Genomic DNA, 19,960 nt, shown 5'->3' with positions numbered 1-19,960 from the left:
GGCCGCTCTGTAACATGGCCCTGCCCCCTTAGACCGGCTCATGTGATAAGCGGAACGTTGATTCTCTCTACTATCGCACAAGCTTGTCTTGGGGGGGCGGGGCCATGTTACAGCGCGACCGCCGAACACAGAGCTAACCAGCCAGTCAGCAATGTGATCCATAGGAGAGGGCGGAGGATGCAGCCGCCAGCGGCAGCATGGCGGCGTCTGCGGCAGCATGGCGGCGGCTACGACAGACACTGCTGGCTGCTGCAACACCTTGGGGATTCCAGGGGGGGCACTTGACCCCCTTTGCCCCCTGCTGCGGACGCCCATGACTATGGCCCTCCTTTATACGCTTGTCTTATGACAATATCCTTCCTGGATTCCAATTTTCTTATACCACTTTTTATATCACTTGGATCAAAGGCCTTTTTTATTTTCAAATCTGTTAGATCCTTTAAAATCATCCTTTTGAATACCTCAATGTGTCCATCATTCCCAGCAGGTGGACTGAAGAGCGATTTTGCTTTGTAAATTGCTAAATAGGATACCATTTGGTTTCCGCTATATTCTTTCCTCTACCCATTCCAGGATCACTAAGGCCGCGTACACACGGGCGGATTGTATGGCCAACTAAGTTCGTCAGACAATCCGACAGACAGTCCGTCCTACTTTTGAATGAACGGACTTGACCACACACGATGAACAGACAGTCCGCTGAAAGCTTGCGCGATGACGTGTACAGCACGTACGACGGGACTAGAAATACGACGTCCAATACACTGCAATGCAACCTTCGGCCGTGTAAATCCTTTCTGAGCATTCACCATACTTAGTCCGTCCAACTTGCCTACTCACGAGCGGACTGTCCGCTGAAACCAAGTTTGGACGGACTGTATTACGGAAATTCCGAAAGACTTAGTCCGCCAGACTGTCCGCTGAAAAAGTCCGCTGAAGCCCACACACGAGCGGACTGTCCGCTGAAACACGTTTCAGTGGACTAAGTTGGACAGACAGTCCGCCCGTGTGTACGCGGCCTAAGAATATACTTTTTTATGTTAAGGCTTCTCACAAATGTATTAATATCCGCGTAAGCATTAAATTTAATGAGATTCTTTTTTTGAGCAAATTTTAACCCCTTATCTAGTACTTTAATTGCCTTCTGCGTTAATACTACCCCACTGATATTGATGATTCCATCTCCTACTATTCTCTTCTCTTTTCCTTTTGTTTTTTGACCCCTGTTCGGCATCCTCTTCTCGTTTTTCGTTTCTTCCACTTCTTTTCTCTACCGATCTTCTTGGAGTTTTCCTCAGGCGATCTTATCTGTCTCGATCCCTCTGAGGTTCCTGCTTCATGTACTCACGTTTTTTGGTTCTCCTGTTTAGATTGGGTTCTGGAGTGCGTCTGTTGGGTCTCCGTGTAGTATCCTCCTGATGATGTCATCTTGGGGAGTCCTGATCTCTTTGTTCTAAAAAACAATGTGGTGTTCTTTCCCATACTTGTCTTGTTGATATTTTTGATATCCTGGTGATCTTATCTCATCATACCTTCGCAGTTGTTCAAACCTATTATACACCGGGACTGCATAATAGTTATTATGGGGAGATCTACCTCTTCTATCACCATATTGGTAGCATCTATCCTCTCTACCTGGTCTCTCTTCTCTTCTTATTCTATCAGGATAGTAATTTCTCTCACCATTATCCTCATAGTTCCTCCAAAGGGGAGTGGGGGATCTTCTACCATATGGGGGCTGATGGTAGGATCTTCCTTGATAGTTATTAATATGTCCATTGTTCTTCCAGAATGCTTTCTTCCAGTTGTTGTTATTCCAATTCCACCTTTTGTTTCTGATTAGGAGTATAGTACTGTTTTAGACCCCTGACATCTCACCAAAGCCCACCAACAGAGTTGATAAAAAAAAAGAAAAAAAAAGAAACAATAATTAAATATTTAAAACAAAAATTGTAAAAACACTAAAAAAGTTTTAAAAAACACACACCATCCACCCCCCCAAAAAAGAAAACATTATAAAAAATTTTTTCAAAAAATGTAATTGTAAAAGAATAAACAACTGACAGTCTACACCTCATCAGTGCTGCATATTACTGCCACTGTTATATTACATTAGAAAAAAAGTATCGGTAATTGGTATCGGCTAGTATTTGGGGGAAAAAAAAAAGTATCAGTACTTGTACTGGGTCTTAAAAAGTGGTATCTGTGCACTACTAACTAGTACAGCGGCTCCCGACCGGAGCTGCCACTGTTTTTTTTTCTTCGTGCAAAAAAAAAAAAAAAAAAAGAAAAAAACTGTACTTGGCTTCGCTACTGTATGTTTTTGAAAACTGGACTCCTAATGCAGAGGCAGACCGTGCTGAGCTAGTTGAGAAGTTCTTGCAGTCAATCGTGGCACCTTTTCCTTAGAAACCTCTAAAAATTAAGAAATACTACAAAAAATAATATATAAGTTATCTATATATATATGTGTGTATGTTGTGTGAATAGTGACACATAACATAGTGGAGTTTTCTCAAATATAACTGCAAAAATGGAAATACACAGGGCTCGTTTACATCGGATGCAGTCAAGTGCATTTTTAAACACAGCATAGATGCAGTACAAACACAGATGCAAGAAAAATGTATTAGAACAAGTCTAGTTTACACCACTGTAGCACTTTCGTGTGTGTGTAAAAACAAAAAAAAGTACAGCATGCTGCATTTTTTTACACTGAGGAATGCACTAAAAAATGCATGCAAACACACAACAAATGTGTATGCAAATGTGTGAATGCAACTAGACTAAGAAAATACATTTAAATGAAAACCCAGAAGACACATTGCAAATATATTTAAATGCACAAAAAAATAGCATGCAGAAATGCACAGTGATTGCAGAGATTGTGAATGAACCCCAAAGCAGTTCAAACAATGAAAATGAGATTGTTTGCTTGTTTTAGGTTACTACTCTTTTTACCTTATTAAATTGGTACTAGTTTTTTTTACCTTAATGCATTCCCTACATGATGGTAAAAATGTTCCATTAACTCTTTGCTACCACCCTACCCCCCCCCCCCCCCCAACACTTACATCTCACAGGAGACACAGGTAGCAGGGGGAGCCATTAGCTCCTACTGCTGTCATTCAAATCCTGTGAAGAGGGATCTGGGTGTGTGGATGAGCTGCACTGTGTGCCTATGGACACACACACAGCTTGGCTCAGGAGTGTGCCTGCCCGGGTGCCCCCTCAGCGCACACTTGGTGATGGGGCACCCACAGAAAGCAGGAGCAGTCAGCATCTGCATTTTCGGGGACCGAAAAAGAGGCGGTATAACATGTTTTCTATTTTATAAAAAAAAAAATGACTTTAATCCCTTCTCACCAATCAACCCCCAGCACAATGTCGCATACCAGGGATACATTTATAAATGCCCTTCATTAAAGCCACTTTGTGAAGCATTCAATCCCCTCACTGGGTTGTGTCACTGACAGCTCGTGCCACCACTGATGATTGGGAACCAATCAAAGTTGTTCCTAAACATGTGATTACTCTCAGCTATGACAGTGATCACATGCAGGATGGAGCCTTCAGCTTGCAGATGAATACTGCCACTCTCAGGCCACAGTGTGATATGTCTAGGGGCGAGGGGGGAGAGGAATTTGTCTACCTGAAAAAGCTGCCTGAATTTGCAGTTATCTGCCTGGATAAAAATATATATTTTTTAATTGTAACATGTCTTTCACAGCCCAATATGGTAATCTCAATGATATTCCTACTACTGGTGCCTCACTTGAAACAGGCAGTCAAGATGGGCAAAATATTTCAGGTGAGTCCCACCACTTTCTGTATTTTAATGCATATGGTTAAATTGAACTCCTGCACTGTATTTTCTGTGCACATGTACATACTTGCACAGAACTAATAATGTGTATTCAGGTGTAAAAAAAAAACTGCTCTGTGAAAAGATATGTTGTACCCAGCTGCCAACACTACTGAAGACTACACAGTAACATGCAAAAATTAAAACAAAAAAGTGTAGCGCTTAGGTGGCAACAAACCACATGAACCAGTAAGGCACTAATTCAAGCAAAGAAAATTACATACACTTCAAAAAAAGAAAATATGTGTAAATTCCGTTGTATATTAAGAGATCTTACTCCCAGGTGGAAGAGTGCATGAACCTCATGCACACAAAAGGTTAAAGTAAATAAAATTAATTTAACATATACAGTCCATCAAGTGAACGTCTAACAGTCCTTGAAATGTGTAATATCAATCACAATTCCAAACTTGAGGTGACATGAAAAAAGGTGAAATTCAACTTCTGATGTGTAGAATAATACCACCACCACTGTGATAAAGAAGGGGAGAGGAGGCTTACCAAATTACGTGGACTCAGAGGAAGGCTTACGCCTCTCGAGTCATATGGGCCTGTAGGTTAGCAAACCAGATAATCATACATCTAGTATGTAATCTCCTGCAAGTCTTCAGGTCATGAAATCATCCGTAGCGATCCTTCTATAGTGCTCATCCCACGAAAATAGGGGGCTCAGGTATCAAAGACCATGGAAGTAGAAAACTAGCATAGCGTGATACCGTTTTAACATCCAATTTATTAAAAATAATAATAAACTTACACTCACATTTGGTTCAATCGTAATAACATAGTCAGAAAGTAGCTATGTCTGTAAGGGGGTCCACCCGACGCGTTTCAACTAAACAGTCGTCCTCTGGGGTGTGGACTCCCCCAAACAGCATCGCTTATAAGTACAAAATGACCCCAAAATAACCAATGACCCCGGAAGCACTTGGCACTTCCGGTCACATGTTCTGGAAGTGTATATATTAAAAACTCCTCCATATATATTTATTATCCTTACATATAGCATCATCCCCATCAGAGATGTCCGCCAAATATCCAAAATATAAACGAGACTGTGAATATTTGGATATGAAAGATTTTCCACATCTCTGGCATAAATTAGCATCCGTCCTGTGTCATAGCCAAGCCTCGTTCTGATCACGAGGCCTGGCCATCCAAACATCAGCATGCAGCATAGTCAAGCCTCGCTCTGATTATGAGGCCAGGCCTCATATTAGCATCCATCCTGTGTCGTAACCAAGCCTCGTTCTGATCACGAGGCCTGGCCATCCAAACACCAGCATGCAACATATTCAAGCCTCGTTCTGAAAACCAAGCCTCGAAATCCTATGGGAACTCAATATCTGGTCATAGACAGATATATTGCGCCATGGAGGGGCGGAGCTAACACCAGGGGTGTTTCAAGACTTGAAACATTCTGGATCTATGAGCTACAGACTTATCATCCTTTTGGAATGAACGTGGAGCTAGACATAAATTCATTTATTAATCAAGCATAAGGACAAAATAACAACTTTTTAATTTTTTTTTATAATATCTTTTTAGTTATTCATTGGCCCTCCCCTGATTGATCTACATTTGCATTAAAATCGATTGTTATTCAGTCGAACTATGTATATTTAATTTGTAGTGATTGCATGATGTACCGTATATACTCGAGTATAAGCCGAGATTTTCAGCCTCTTTTTTGAGGCTGAAAGTGCCCCCCTCGGCTTATACTCGAGTCATCGCCGTCTGCCTGCCCGATCAGCGTGTCGAGCAGACAGACGGCGGCCATTCTACTATTCAAAAGCCGCGCCTCCCATTCTGTGATAGGCGGAACACTCAATTTCCCAGCAGTCAGTGTTCCGCCTATCACGGACATCCGCTCATTCTCATACTATGGACGAGGATGAGAGGATGTCCGTGATAGGCGGAACACTGACTGCTGGGAAATTGAGTGTTCCGCCTATCACAGAGAGGGAGGCGCGGCTTTTGAACAGAGGAATGGCCGCCGTCTGCCAGGAGGAGAGCGTGGCACACAGAGGCTGCAGATTGGCACAGGTAGGCAGGGATGGACGGACGGGACACAGGGACACAGCGACGGACGGGACACAGCGACGGACGGGACACAGCGACGGACGGGACACAGCGACGGACGGGACACAGCGACGGACGGGACACAGCGACGGACGGGACACAGCGACGGACGGGACACAGCGACGGACGGGACACAGCGACGGACGCGACGGACGGGACACAGGGACGGACGGGACACAGCGACGGACGGGACGGACGGGACACAGGGACGGACGGGACACAGGGACGGACGGGACACAGGGACGGACGGGACACAGGGACGGACGGGACACAGGAATGGACACAGGGATGGACGGGACACAGGGATAACCCTCAGCTTATACACGAGTCAATAAGTTTCCCAGTTTTTTTGGGGTAAATTGGGGGCCTCGGCTTATATTCGGGTCGGCATATACTCGAGTATATACGGTACTCACTACAATGGTTTATTGATACAATACAAATGGTAATTGGTGGGAATACTATTTGATTGGTGGCCAATTGTTAGTTTTAATTTGTTTTAGTAGCGTGATTTTTTGGAGAAATTAATGATCCCCTATTGAGGTGGAGTAAATGTTTTATCTCCCCTTTTCTCCTCCTTTTTTTCCCTTATGGTGAATACAGTGGTGTGAAAAAGTGTTTGCCCCCTTCCTCATTTCCTGTTCCTTTGCATGTTTGTCACACTTAAGCGTTTCGGAACATCAAACCAATTTAAACAATAGTCAAGGACAACAGAAGTAAACACAAAATGCAATTTGTAAATGAAGGTGTTTATTATTAAAGGTGAAAAAAAATCCAAACCATCATGGCCCTGTGTGAAAAAGTGATTGCCCCCTAAACCTAACAACTGCAACCAAGCGTTTGCGATAACGTGCAATGAGGCTTTTACAGCGTCCTGGAGGAATTTTGGCCCACTCATCTTTGCAGAATTGTCCAAATTCAGTTACATTAGAGGGTTTTCGAGCATGAACGGCCTTTTTAAGGTCATACCACAACATCTCAATAGGATTCAGGTCAGGACTTTGGCTAGGCCACTCCAGAGTCTTCATTTTGTTTTTCTTCAGCCATTCGGTGGTGGACTTGCTGGTGTGTTTAGGATCATTGTCCTGCTGCAGAACCCAAGTTCGTTTCAGCTTGAGTACACGAACAGATGGTCGGACATTCTCCTTCAGGATCTCTTGGTAGACAGCAGAATTCATAGTTCCTTTTATCACGGCAAGTCTTCCAGGTCCTGAAGCAGCAAAACAGCCCCAGACCATCACACTACCACCACCATATTTTACTGTTGGTATAATGTTCTTTTTATGAAATGCAGTGTTCCTTCTACGCCAGATATACTTGGACACACTCCTTCCAAAGAGTTCCACTTTTGTCTCATCGGTCCACAGAATGTTGTCCCAAAAGTCTTAGGGATCATCAAGATGTGTTGTGGAGAAATTGAGACGAGCTTTGATGTTCTTTTTGCTCAGCAGTGGTTTTCTCCTTGGAACTCTGCCATGCAGGCCATTTTTGCCCAGTCTTTTCCTGATGGTGGAGGCATGAACGCTGACCTTAACTGAGGCAAGTGAGGCCTGCAGTTCCTTGGACGTTGTTGTGGGGTCTTTTGTGACCTCTTGGATGAGTCGTCGCTGCGCTCTTGAGGTAATTTTGGGCGGCCGGCCACTCCTGGGAAGGTTCACCACTGTTCCATGTCTTCGCAATTTGTGGATAATGGCTCTCACTGTGGTTCGCTGGATTCCCAAAGCTTTGGAAATGGCTTTATAACCCTTTCCAGACTGATAGATCTCAATTACTTTCTTTCTCAATTGTTCCTGAATTTCTTTGGGTCTCGGCATGATGTGTAGCTTTTAAGGATCTTCTGGTGGACCTTACTGTGTCAAGCAGCTCCTATTTAAGTGATGCCTTGATTGTGAACAGGTGTGGCAATAATCAGGCCTGGGTGTGGCTAGAGAAATTGAACTCAGGTGTGGACAACCACAGTTATAGTATGTTTTAACAAGGGGGGCAATCACTTTTTCACACAGGGCCATGATGGTTTGGATTTTTTTTCACCTTTAATAATAAACACCTTCATTTACAAATTGCATTTTGTGTTTACTTGTGTTGTCCTTGACTATTGTTTAAATTGGTTTGATGTTCCGAAACACTTAAGTGTGACAAACATGCAAAGGAACAGGAAATGAGGAAGGGGGCAAACACTTTTTCACACCACTGTGTATATATATATATATATATATATATATATATATATATATATATATATATATATATAGGGATGGATTTATATAGTAACATGCAGATTAGGTGCTAGAGGGTACTGTAATTGCAGTTAGTCTGGATCTGTATGTGAAACTGTTGAGATAATGTATAAGCCACATTTGAAGTACGTTTTCTCAGTATGACAACTCATAGGCTTGCATGGAGAACATGAATATGCAATGCGTAAATATGGCTGCCCCATGTAAGGAGTTTTTTTTTTTAAAACCTTAACGCATATTCGCATATTGATCAAATTGATAAGTTCAAAGAAATCTTACGTATTTTACATATTTAACAAATATATTGTTCATTTTCTTATTGGTTATCTGTATACATTTTCAAAGCTGTATCTTGAGTTTTGGTCAAATTTGTAACTTTTCTTGCTATATAAAAACATTCTGCTAATATCTTCCATGACCAAATTCTTTTTACTTTCTTGAAGGAGTAATAGCGTCTGAAAAACTGGCAGAAACAGATCTCCAAAGGGTAAACTCTTATAAGGCGAAGATCATGTCTGTGTCCAGGAAAACTGGTGTGAACCCAGCTATAATTGCAGCAATCATGTCTCGTGAATCACGTGCGGGCAATGCTTTGGACTCCAATCATATGGGTGATAATGGCAATGCTTTTGGCCTGATGCAGGTAATCAAAGGTTTCCATTACTAGTCAAATGAATAAGCAGCACACTGGAAATGCTGATCAAATATAATTTATGGTAATGAAAATACAGACAAGTATGCACAATATATAAACTGTACTACATTTTTACAAAATCACACTTATAACAGTAATACACACACCAGTTAAAGCTGCAGGAACTGAATATAGAAAAGTGAAGACATTAAACACTTCAGCCCCGGAAGATTTTACCCCCTTTCTGACCAGAGCACTTTTACAATTTGGCACTGCGTCGCTTTAACTGACAATTGAGCGGTCTTCAATGCTGTACCCAAACAAAATTGACATCCTTTTTTACCACAAATAGAGCTTTCTTTTGGTGGTATTTGATAATCTCTGTGGTTTTTATTTTTTGTGCTACAAACAAAAATTATAAAAATTTCGAGGGGGGAAAAAAAAAATATTTTGTGCATGTTGCTATAATAAATATCCCCATTTAAAAAAAAAAAACGTATCTTTTCCTCAGTTTAGGCCGATATGTATTCTTCTACATATTTTTGGTAGTAAAATAATCACAATAAGCCTGTATTCATTGGTCTGCGCAAAAGTTATAGCATCTACAGAATAGGGGAGATTTATGGCAATTATCTTTATTTTTTTTACTAGTAATGGCTTTTTATCAGGACTGCGACATTATGGCAGACAGATCGGACACACTTGGCACATTTTTTTGATCATTGCCACTTATACAGCGATCATTGCTATACAATGATATATATATATATATATATATATATATATATATATGCACTTATTACTGTGTAACTGTCACTGGCAGGGAATGGGTTAACACTAGGGGCGATCAAGGGGATTACTGTGTGTCCTAGGGAGTGATTCTAACTGTGGAGGGGGGGGTGGGACTGCCTGAGTGAGGAGACCCATTGTTGTTCATACTTATTATAAACAACAGATCACTCTCCTCGCCCCTGTCAACACGGAGATCTGTCCATTTACATTGACATTCACATCTGTGTGGCGCGATCACAGGCACTCGCATCGGTGTCGTGCTCCGGTGGTCAAAAGTCAAACTGACGTAAGGTAACAATGTTTCACCCAGGGGAGCCAACCTGCTGCAGTACAACTGCAGCAGCTGGTCGGGAATGGGTTAAGGTGAAAATCTTTCTAGGCTGCAGCAGCCCGCCACAGCCCCCACCCTCTTTTTTCTTGCCTGAACCCAATCATTCCAGCTTTAAGGACGAGCCCAGCAGCTCCAGCCACTGTCTCAGGTTCTCATTGGATAGATTGCTAGCAGCAGGAGCCAATGGTTATTTAAGTGCCAAAAATTGTCAGCCATGTTTGAGATACTTAATACAAAAACTGCATGGCCCGAAGGATCCTGGCATGCTGGCGATATACTGGCATGTCACTCAGGGGCGGACTGGGTCTGGGGTTGGGTGGCAATTTTCCCCTCGGGCCAGGGACTGACTGGGCCAGGGACTGACTGGGCCAGGGGGCAAAGTGGCGATTTCCCCCCAGTCCAATCTGATGCCCCCAGAAAAGGCTGCCACAGCCGCAGCTCTGCTTTACTTAGTGACCTGGCCAGCTGAGACTTGTTCCACCACTGGCCTCTATCGCCTGCACTGGTTGCCAAGATCGCCTGCCGTGTAGCAACCAGTGACGTCACAGGCCCGAGGAGTAAAGTGAGGCAGAGCCGAGGCCCCAGTATGCAAAGTGGTGGAGGATATTCCTCCTCGCCTATTACTGTTTGGATCCACCAACCTCCTCCTTCCATCTTCTCCTGTGCGGCGGCATATGCCTCAGAGCCTTCCTGAGGGGAGGGAACTGTCACAGACTGTGCCAGGAACACCTCTCCAGAGTCAACCTGTCTGAGCTGAGGACGGCAGCAGAGGGGGAGTTCCATCTTTAGATCTCAGCCAGGGTTCATGTGGCCCCCCAAAAGTGAGTCTCTTGATGGAAGCCTCCTTCAAAACACTCCCATGTGACCAGTTTTACAACACCATTTTCTGTCAGTGTAAGACAAATCAATAGTCCCTGGACAGACACATTTTTTTTGGAACTGAGAACCAGGTTGTTCCTAGTTTGATAATGCAGGAATATTGCTATAGAATCAAATGTCCTTCCTTTGTCTTTTGGAAGATTTTCTTAGTGGATGCCAGCCTGTCAGGCTGAGGAGTCCTGGGCACCCTGTTGATGCAGGGGAACTTTGATAGATTTGGTTGTCTCTGCAACGTTAGACCATCCTACAGAAAGAACATCTGATTCAGTTGGTCATTGCCATGGCAGTGGCAATATCAATTATCAGGGAAGAACCAGAAGTCTTGGTGTGTCAAGAGAGGTAGATCAGATCTGTTGAAGAACTTCACGTTGCCACCTACATCATCTCGAGTGTAGACCATTGGCAGATAGACTTTCTCAGCACCTACAGCCAGGGGAGTTATCCCTATACATGCAGGTGTTGCCACATGTGAACCTTCTGGCCTACAGATTAAACAGCAAACTAGACAGGTTTGTCTCCAGGTACAGGGATCCTCTAGCAGAAGCAATGAATGCTCTGATGGCTCTATAGGATCTGTACATCCTAAACTATGCCTTTTACCCCTGAAACTTCTTACGTATGTGCTTCACAGGATTGAGATGGGGGCACCCTGATATTCCTCATTGTTCTGGACTGGCCCAGGCAGATGTGGTATGCTCTGTAGGGTTACTGGATCAACAGGCTCTTTTGTCTAAAGAACAGATTTACTATCCTGCTTCAGTCACTGGCTTTAACAGAATAGCTGATGAAGCCCAGGTTTTGAAAGATGGGAGCATCTCTGAATTTGTAATTCAGGCTTAAGGCTATTGAAAAAAAAAGAGACTCGTGTGACTAGGTGTGCGATTGCCATCTTCCCTCTATGTATATGTAATGTAAACCTGATAATTGGGATTTCGTTATCATACATCATGGGACACAGAGTTCGGCTGATATTCATTATCTATCTACTGGGTTTTATGCCAATCAGTCGTAAGTATGGTTAGGAAGCCTGTGAGAGCAGAGTAAGAGTATTTCTGCCTGTTCCCTGCCTCATAGTCAAGACTAGCATTTAACTCTCACATTCCCGGGGATGTAGTGTATATAGAAAATATCTTTCATTTATAAAAAGGAAATTCGAAAATACAGGCACTATGTGCATAACAGATTACAATCATAGCACATTAAGAGCCTGTTAGGTAGTGTTGGCAATGGATAAAATGAAAAAAAATCCTCTTTAGAGAGGTGCCTCAGCAGAGGCCATTAGTATAGACCAGGGATATGCAATGAGCGGACCTCCAGATTTTCCAGAACTACAAGTCCCATGAGGCATTGCAAGACTGACAACCACAAGCATGACACCCAGAGGCATGATAGGACTTGTAGTTTTGCAACAGCTGGTGGTCTGCTAATTGCATTTCCCTGGTATAGACAATAAAACGCATATGGTAACAACTTATAATGCACAGCATGCAAATACAGTGCCTTGCAAAAGTATTCACCCCCCAAATCCCCCCCCCCCCCCCCGGCTTTTTACCTATTTTGTTACATTACAGCCTTTAGTTTTAATGTTTTTTTTTAATCTGAATTATATGTGATGGATCAGAACACAATAGTCTAAGTTGGTGAAGTAAAATTAGAAAAATACAGTGCCTTGTGAAAGTATTCGGCCCCCTTGAACTTTTCAACCTTTTGCCTCATTTCAGGCTTCAAACATAAAGATATAAAATTTTTATTTTTTGTGAAGAATCACCAACAAGTGGGACACAATTGTGAAGTAGTGCGAAATCTATTGGATTTTTGAAACTTTTTTTAACTAATAAAAAAATGAAAAGTGGGGCGTGCAAAATTATTCGGACCCCTTGCGTTAATACTTTGTAGAGCCACCTTTTGCTGCGATTACAGCTGCAAGTCGCTTGGGGTATGTCTCTATCAGTTTTGCACATCGAGAGACTTAAATTTTTGCCCATTCTTCCTTGCAAAACAGCTCGAGCTCAGTGAGGTTGGATGGAGAGCTTTTGTGAACAGCAGTTTTCAGCTCTTTCCACAGATTCTCGATTGGATTCAGGTCTGGACTCTGACTTGGCCATTCTAACACCTGGATACGTTTATTTGTGAACCATTCCTTTGTAGATTTTGCTGTATGTTTGGGATCATTGTCTTGTTGGAAGATAAATCTCCGTCCCAGTTTCAGGTCTTTTGCAGACTCCAACAGGTTTTCATCCAGAATGGTCCTGTATTTGGCTGCATCCATCTTCCTCTCAATTTTAACCATCTTCCCTGTCCCTGCTGAAGAAAAGCAGGCCCAAACCATGATGCTGCCACCACCATGCTTGACAGTGGGGATGGTGTGCTGAGAGTTAGAGCTGTGTTGCTTTTACGCCAAACATATCGTTTTGCATTGCGGGCAAAAAGTTTGATTTTGGTTTCATCTGACCAGAGCACCTTCTTCCACATGTTTGGTGTGTCTCCCAGGTGGCTTGTGGCAAACTTTAGACGAGACTTTTTATGGATATCTTTGAGAAATGGCTTTCTTCTTGCCACTCTTCCATAAAGGCCAGATTTGTGCAGTGTACGACTGATTGTTGTCCTATGGACAGACTCTCCCACCTCAGCTGTAGTTCTCTGCAGTTCATCCAGAGTGATCATGGGCCTCTTGGCTGCATCTCTGATCAGTCTTCTCCTTGTCTGAGCTGAAAGTTTAGAGGGACGGCCAGGTCTTGGTAGATTTGCAGTGGTCTGATATTCCTTCCATTCCAAAATGATCGCTTGCACAGTGCTCCTTGGGATGTTTAAAGCTTGGGAAATCTTTTTTATCCAAATCCGGCTTTAAACATCTCCACAACAGTATTACGGACCTACTTGGTGTGTTCCTTGGTCTTCATGATGCTCTCTGCGCTTTCAACAGAACCTTGAGACTATCACAGAGCAGGTGCATTTATACAGAGAGTTGATTACACACAGGTGGATTCTATTTATCACCATCAGTCATTTAGGACAACATTGGATCATTCAGAGATCCTCGCTGAATTTCTGGAGTGAGTTTGCTGCACTGAAAGTAAAGGGGCCGAATAATTTTGCACGCACCACTTTTCAGTTTTTTTATTTGCTAAAAAAGTTTAAAATATCCAATAGATTTCGTTCCACTTCACAATTGTGTCCCACTTGTTGGTGATTCTTCACAAAAAATTAAAATTTTATATCTTTATGTTTGAAGCCTGAAATGTGGCAAAAGGTTGAAAAGTTCAAGGGGGCCGAATACTTTTGCAAGGCACTGTATATACATAAACCATTTTTCAGAAATAAAAAAACTGGCGTGTGTGTATGTATTCACCCCCTTTGTTATGAAGCCCATAAAAAGCACTGATGCAACCAATTACCTTCAGAAGTCACATAATTAGTGAAATGATGTCCACCTGTGTGCAATATAAGTGTCACATGATCTGTCATTACATATACACACCTTTTTGAAAGGCCCCAGAGGCTGCAACACCTAAGCAAGAGGCACTACTATCCAAACACTGCCATGAAGACCATGAAACTCTCCAAACAAGTAAGGGACAATGTTGTTGAGAAGTACAAGTCGGGGTTAGGTTATTAAGAAATATTTAAATCTTTGATCCCTAGGAGCACCATCAAATCTATCAACCAAATGGAAAGAACATGGCACAACAACAAACCTGCCAAGAGACGGCCGCACAACAAAACTCACAGACCGGGCAAGGAGGGCATTAAAGAGGAAGTAAACCCTGATGGGTTTTACTTTCTCTTTTGCTCGCTGCTGCAGCCTGCAAATGAAAAGCATAATGGGCTAGTATGCGTTGCATACTAGCCCATTATTTGCCACTTACCTGCAAAAGAATCCAGCGATGTCCCCTGTGTGGGCAGCGTCCATCTTCTGGCCCGCGGACTCCGGCTCTGATTCGCTGGAGCCGCATGACATCACTCCCGTGTATTCGCACGGGAGCCGTGACTAACGGCACAGGCTGGGGAAGAAACGGCACTTAGTTTATTTTCTACCCCGCGCATGCGTCAGAGGAATTTTCGGCGGACTACAACTAAAATAACTCCTAAACGGCACACGTTTAGGAGATATTTCCACTACCTATAGGTAAGCCTTATTCTAGGCTTCTCTATAGGTAGAAATCCAAAAAGTGGTTTTACAACCACTTTAATCAGGGGGCTGCAGAGTTCCACAGAAGAGACTGGAGTATCTGTACATAGGATGACAATAAGCTGTACGCTCCTTAGAGTTCAGCTTTTTGGCAGAGTGGCCAAAATAAAGCCATTACTTTCAGCAAAAAAACAAAATGGCACATTTTGAGTTTGCGAAAAGCCATATGGGAGACTCCCTGTCTTTCTCCTGCTCCGTTCTTCTGGTATCAGCATGATAACATCTGACAAGTTCTCAGACATGTGATAAAACCAGCCTGAACTTTGTGTCAGGGTGGGTGCTATAAATAGATTAGCAGAAAGCTTCTCTACTCACAGGACAGTGAAAGTCTCTGCCTATGTGGAGGGGGGTGTGTGCCTTTCCTCCAATCAGCTGTCTCCCAGTGTAATCCAACACTCCCCTCCTACTGCTGAATGAGGAAGTGAAAATTCTAACCCCATGTGTGCTTTCTAAAGAATATATAAAGCTGAAGACAGCAGATATACAAGTAAAACTTATGTAGGGAGATTTGTTTAATCTCTGTGTATTATCTGACGCTGTTCACTTCACTGGGTATATGTGAGGGTTTACATCCACTTTAAGGTGCATTCAGCCTGCATGATTCTAAGTTCCTTCACAGGTTTTTAGAGCTGCATAAGGATTTATATGCATACCTATCGCCTTCTAGGGGCAGAAAAACAAATGCCTAACACATAACAGCATGCATTACATTGTGTTTGAGAAGACTCATTAAAGTGGTAATAAACCCAAAAGCAAACCTTTATTATATTGCAGCTTAAATGTGTGATATGTTCTGACTGTGTGATGGGATTAAAAAATTAACCCACTATAAAGGGAATGAATGTGTGTTAATGCAAGCAATTATGTATGTATAAACTGGACTGTCGGATGAATGGTTAGATAAGCTCACAAACACTTTGTTGTTATTCACACAAGTTTATTATTTGTGTTTATCTACATGTATATCTGGCAGTGATGCTCATCAGACAGTCCAGGTTATACACACAATTCCTTGCATTAACACCGGTTCATTCCCTACGACCCCTTTCACGCTAAAAAAAAAGCACATGAAAAGCTTGCGAAAACCTATTTTCATTAAAATCAATGAATGCTTCACACTGGGGCAGTGCGCTGGCAGGTTGGTGAAAAAACACCCCTCACCATTGAAATGAATGGAAAGCGCTTCAAGAGCACCTGAAAAGCTTTTCAAATGTGCTCAGTGTTTTACTGGCAGTTTACAAGTGCTTCAGTGTAAAAAAGGCCTTATAGTGGGGTCATTTTTTAATCCCATCACACAGTCGGCACATCTCACACATTTAGCTTATGCCCCGTACACACGATCCGAAAATCGTACAGAAAATACCGCTTTCGATGCGATCGTACGATAATCGGATCGTTAGTACAGAGCTTTCGAGAGCCGATTCGAACAGTTCATCCGATATTATTCTATCGGACGTGCACGGAATTTTTTTTTCGGACGATGCCAGATCGTACGATTTTCGTGTAATCAGTACAGCTATCGTTCGAAAATGCAATACAAATGCATTACAACACATGACATCACTTCCGAATTTTTTTTCTGTCGTGCGGGAATTTTCGTGACTTTAGTAAACTCATCAGATTCGATCTGAGATTAGCATGCAATAAAAAACGGACGATCATTCGTCCGATAATCTCATCGTGTGTAGGTTCACATTGATGTGATTCGGCATGCAATTTGACATTTCAGATCGCACTGCTGAATCGGCAACTATTGCTAGCAATGGCACTGTTGTGCTGATTCCCAAAAGTAATTTCTGTACTACCTTTGGTGACTTTGGGGTGCAATTTTGTATAGCCATCTTTGCAGGAACCCACCGTCAGACTGACATGCGGGAATAAAATTGTGTGAGTTCAGCTGAATTTAATTTCAAACCCGCTGTCAGTGTAAACCCGGGCTCAATCATTACATAGTCTTGGCGTTCAGGGAATCCCGGGTGCAGCAGACTATTGCTAATTTAACTGGCAATCGCTTTCCGCCACCACTTACACTTATAGGCCGGGTTAACACTATACTACACGACAGTAGTACAACTTTCATCCTACTTTGCTCTGCGACATCAGTCCTACATCCATCTGACTTTCATGAACATGATACTACTTTGATCCTACTTTTCAGATAGTTTTGATTGGTCAAAGGACAAATTGTACTAACGCACACTGGGAGGGGCTACAGCAGGGGGCAGGAAATAACACAATGTCGGATGCCAAAGTCGGACAGTTAGGACAAGGATCCGACTTTGATCCTACTTCAATAATAGTCAATGGGCTGAAGTAGGATCAAAGTCGGACCAAATTAGTTCAGGGAGCATTTTCAAAGTCGGACCAGTTAAGACGGCTCCCATAGGGAAACATTGATTTTTCACACGTCATGCAACATGAGCTCCCAATGTCGGAGCGTTTGTCGTACCAGTGTGAACCCGGCCATATTGCAGCTTACCAATTCTTAGGTGTGATGGCTGCATTTGTTTTTTTAGGGTTTTTTTTGTTGTTTTTTTTTAGGCTTTTTCTTCTATTTTCACCTGCTGATCTGGCTGGTAAGCTTGTTTTCCCAAAAAACAAGTTCTCACAGAAGTATCAGTTACAGGGATGAGACAAACAATTCAATGCTGGCAGGAGTGCTTACAATTACAAATTTTATCCCAAAGGGGAAAAAAAAAAAACAGGTTTGCTGTAACCGCCTAAAGCAGAGTTCCACCCAAAAGCTTCAAACCTCCACTTATCTACTTTCTCCTTCCCTCTGGTGCCATATATGGCACCTTTCCGGATAGGAGTGGGGGGGGGGGGTGTTCGTGGAACAGGTACCTGTTTTTGACATGTGCTCTTCCCCACTTCTAGGAGACAGCGTCGCCTCTGAGAAGTTCAGCTCCCTCCTCATTCCTCTGGCACCGGGTCAGTTAGAAAGCACAACACATGCACAGTAGGGATCCAGCTGTGATGTCTAAAGGCTTCACTGCTGGCTTCCCTTATGACGAATGTTGGCAGCAGCACCTGACAGCCAATCTGAAAATTGACGGGGGTGCAGACATCGTGGGCTCCTTGGACAGGTAAGTGTCCATATATTTAAAGGCAGCAGCTACAGTATTTTACACTGATTTAATTGTTAGCTGGAGTTCAGCTTCAATTTGTTAGTGCATTTATATCTGTTAGTATATCTAACGCTCCCCTCTCCCCAAAATGACAATGCTCCTGTCTGCTGTGCCCGTTCATCCAGTGGGAGCACTCTGTTTTCACCTGATGATCTGGCCAGTAACGCACCACCTGAGTGAAAAAGAGAAAAAAACTTAAAAGAAGAAAACTACCACATCTAATGATTTTTGGGTTTAATACCACTTTATGTAGACTTTAATGGAACAATACAGAATACAGTATTTCTTCCCCAATCTGCTACAACTAAATGTGGTAATATTAATTGTATGTACTTTTTAAAGCTCAACTAAAAAATCATATGATTTTCTTAACACCAGATCGACAAAAGATGGCATACTCCGCGTGGAGCATGGGACAGTGAAGAGCATATTTTACAGGCCACAGAAATACTGATTTCCATGTTTGAAGCAATCAAGCAAAAATTTCCAAGCTGGTCAAGAAGCCAGGTTATGAAAGGTAATCATCCACATGATCAAATGTGTAATCCGTGAAGATTCAAATGTTAACATAGCGTATATATAAAGTGATTGGATATCTTAAAAAGAAAATGTCATGTTAAATATGGGAACGGTCAGTGCTTTATGAAAGCACATTCCCTCCTTCATCTTTCCTAATTGTCAAGTCACTAATCTCTAGCAGAGGAATATCTTGATGTATTGTAAACTGGTAAAAGTATGCTTTAAAGTGAACTTGTCAGCAACAGGTTAATTGTATGCCCCCCTCCTTTGCCTCACTATTAAGCCATCAAAATTTTAAAAACAAAAGACCCCTTCCAGTGCTCAGTCCTCTGAGAGCTCAAAGCAACTCAGGGCTTATACAGTGGTTCCTTTCTATCCGCAGAAGAAAAGACAAGATAATGGGGTTGATTTACTGAAGGCAAATAGACTTCACCTTGTAAAGGAATGGTATGCAAGCAAAAAAGTGGTTGTTTTTTATTTTCCTTGTGCACGATTGGGTATTCTTTACAAAGTGAATTTTTACCACATTCACTAAGGTCTACATATATAATCTTTTTGTCACAGGTGCTTTAGCAGCATACAACATGGGTCCAGACAACGTCAAGAGTTTTGAGGAAGTTGACAGTAATACAACTGGGAAGGACTACTCAAATGATTGTGTTGCGCGGGCAAAGTTTTACAATAGAAATGGATTCTAAAGACCATGCTGTTGGCGTCTAACATTAATACTCCACAATACATAAACAAATGAGCAAAAATACATTTGTGTGTTTTGTGTACTTTTCTTTGTTAAAAATGTGAGTGACATACCGGTAGTTGTAGGATGTGGTATTCTGTGTTCCAAAGTTACAAAATACAATACAAATGCTAATCATACACAGGCCAGTTTTCAGATAAATGTAACTAGCTGTCAATCAGAGAAATAAGTGAACAGGTCAAGGCACTACACTACCAACAGTTTCTTTCAAAGTCCTAAAACAATCAAAGCTATGGATGGCAGGTTACCCTGATCTATGCCTTCAACTGCTGATGGCTACATATGGCTGTGTGTACGGACAGCATAAGATTGGATACTCAATGACTCTTTGTTCCACCACACATTTCACAGAATGCCTACAGTGTATTCTTGTCGCTTTTTGGGCAGCACACTTGCCCAATGTTAAGAAAAAAAGTCCTGCAAGCAGCATCTTTGGGGCGCCTTAGGAGCGGTGTATACACCGCTCCTAAAGCGCCCCTGCCTATTGAAATCAATCGGTAGTGCCACCGAAGTGCCTGCAAAGCGATTCGCCAGTGGCGCTACACGG

At 42.5% G+C, this 19,960-nt stretch overlaps 1 protein-coding gene across 2 annotated transcripts in view; it reads left to right on the top strand.

Annotated features, from left to right (window-relative positions):
• The window catches only part of LOC143983253 (lysozyme g-like), a 50,107-nt gene extending 30,691 nt beyond the window's left edge, over positions 1–19,416 (top strand). For both annotated transcript variants that reach the window (XM_077482723.1, XM_077482724.1), the window contains 4 exons: positions 3,731–3,811; positions 8,628–8,827; positions 18,516–18,654; positions 19,221–19,416. In XM_077482723.1, coding sequence (XP_077338849.1) covers positions 3,731–3,811; positions 8,628–8,827; positions 18,516–18,654; positions 19,221–19,354 — 554 coding nt within the window. In that variant the 3' untranslated portion in view covers positions 19,355–19,416. The remainder of the gene's footprint in view (positions 1–3,730; positions 3,812–8,627; positions 8,828–18,515; positions 18,655–19,220) is intronic.
• Positions 19,417–19,960: the final 544 nt, after the last annotated feature.

This window comes from Lithobates pipiens, unplaced genomic scaffold, assembly GCF_037356315.1.
Source record: "Lithobates pipiens isolate NorthernLeopardFrog02 unplaced genomic scaffold, aLitPip1_a1.2 Scaffold_16, whole genome shotgun sequence".
NCBI lineage: Eukaryota > Metazoa > Chordata > Amphibia > Anura > Ranidae > Lithobates > Lithobates pipiens.
The sequence above is the reverse complement of the archived record's forward strand: the minus strand, read 5'-3'. Positions and strand labels throughout refer to the sequence as shown.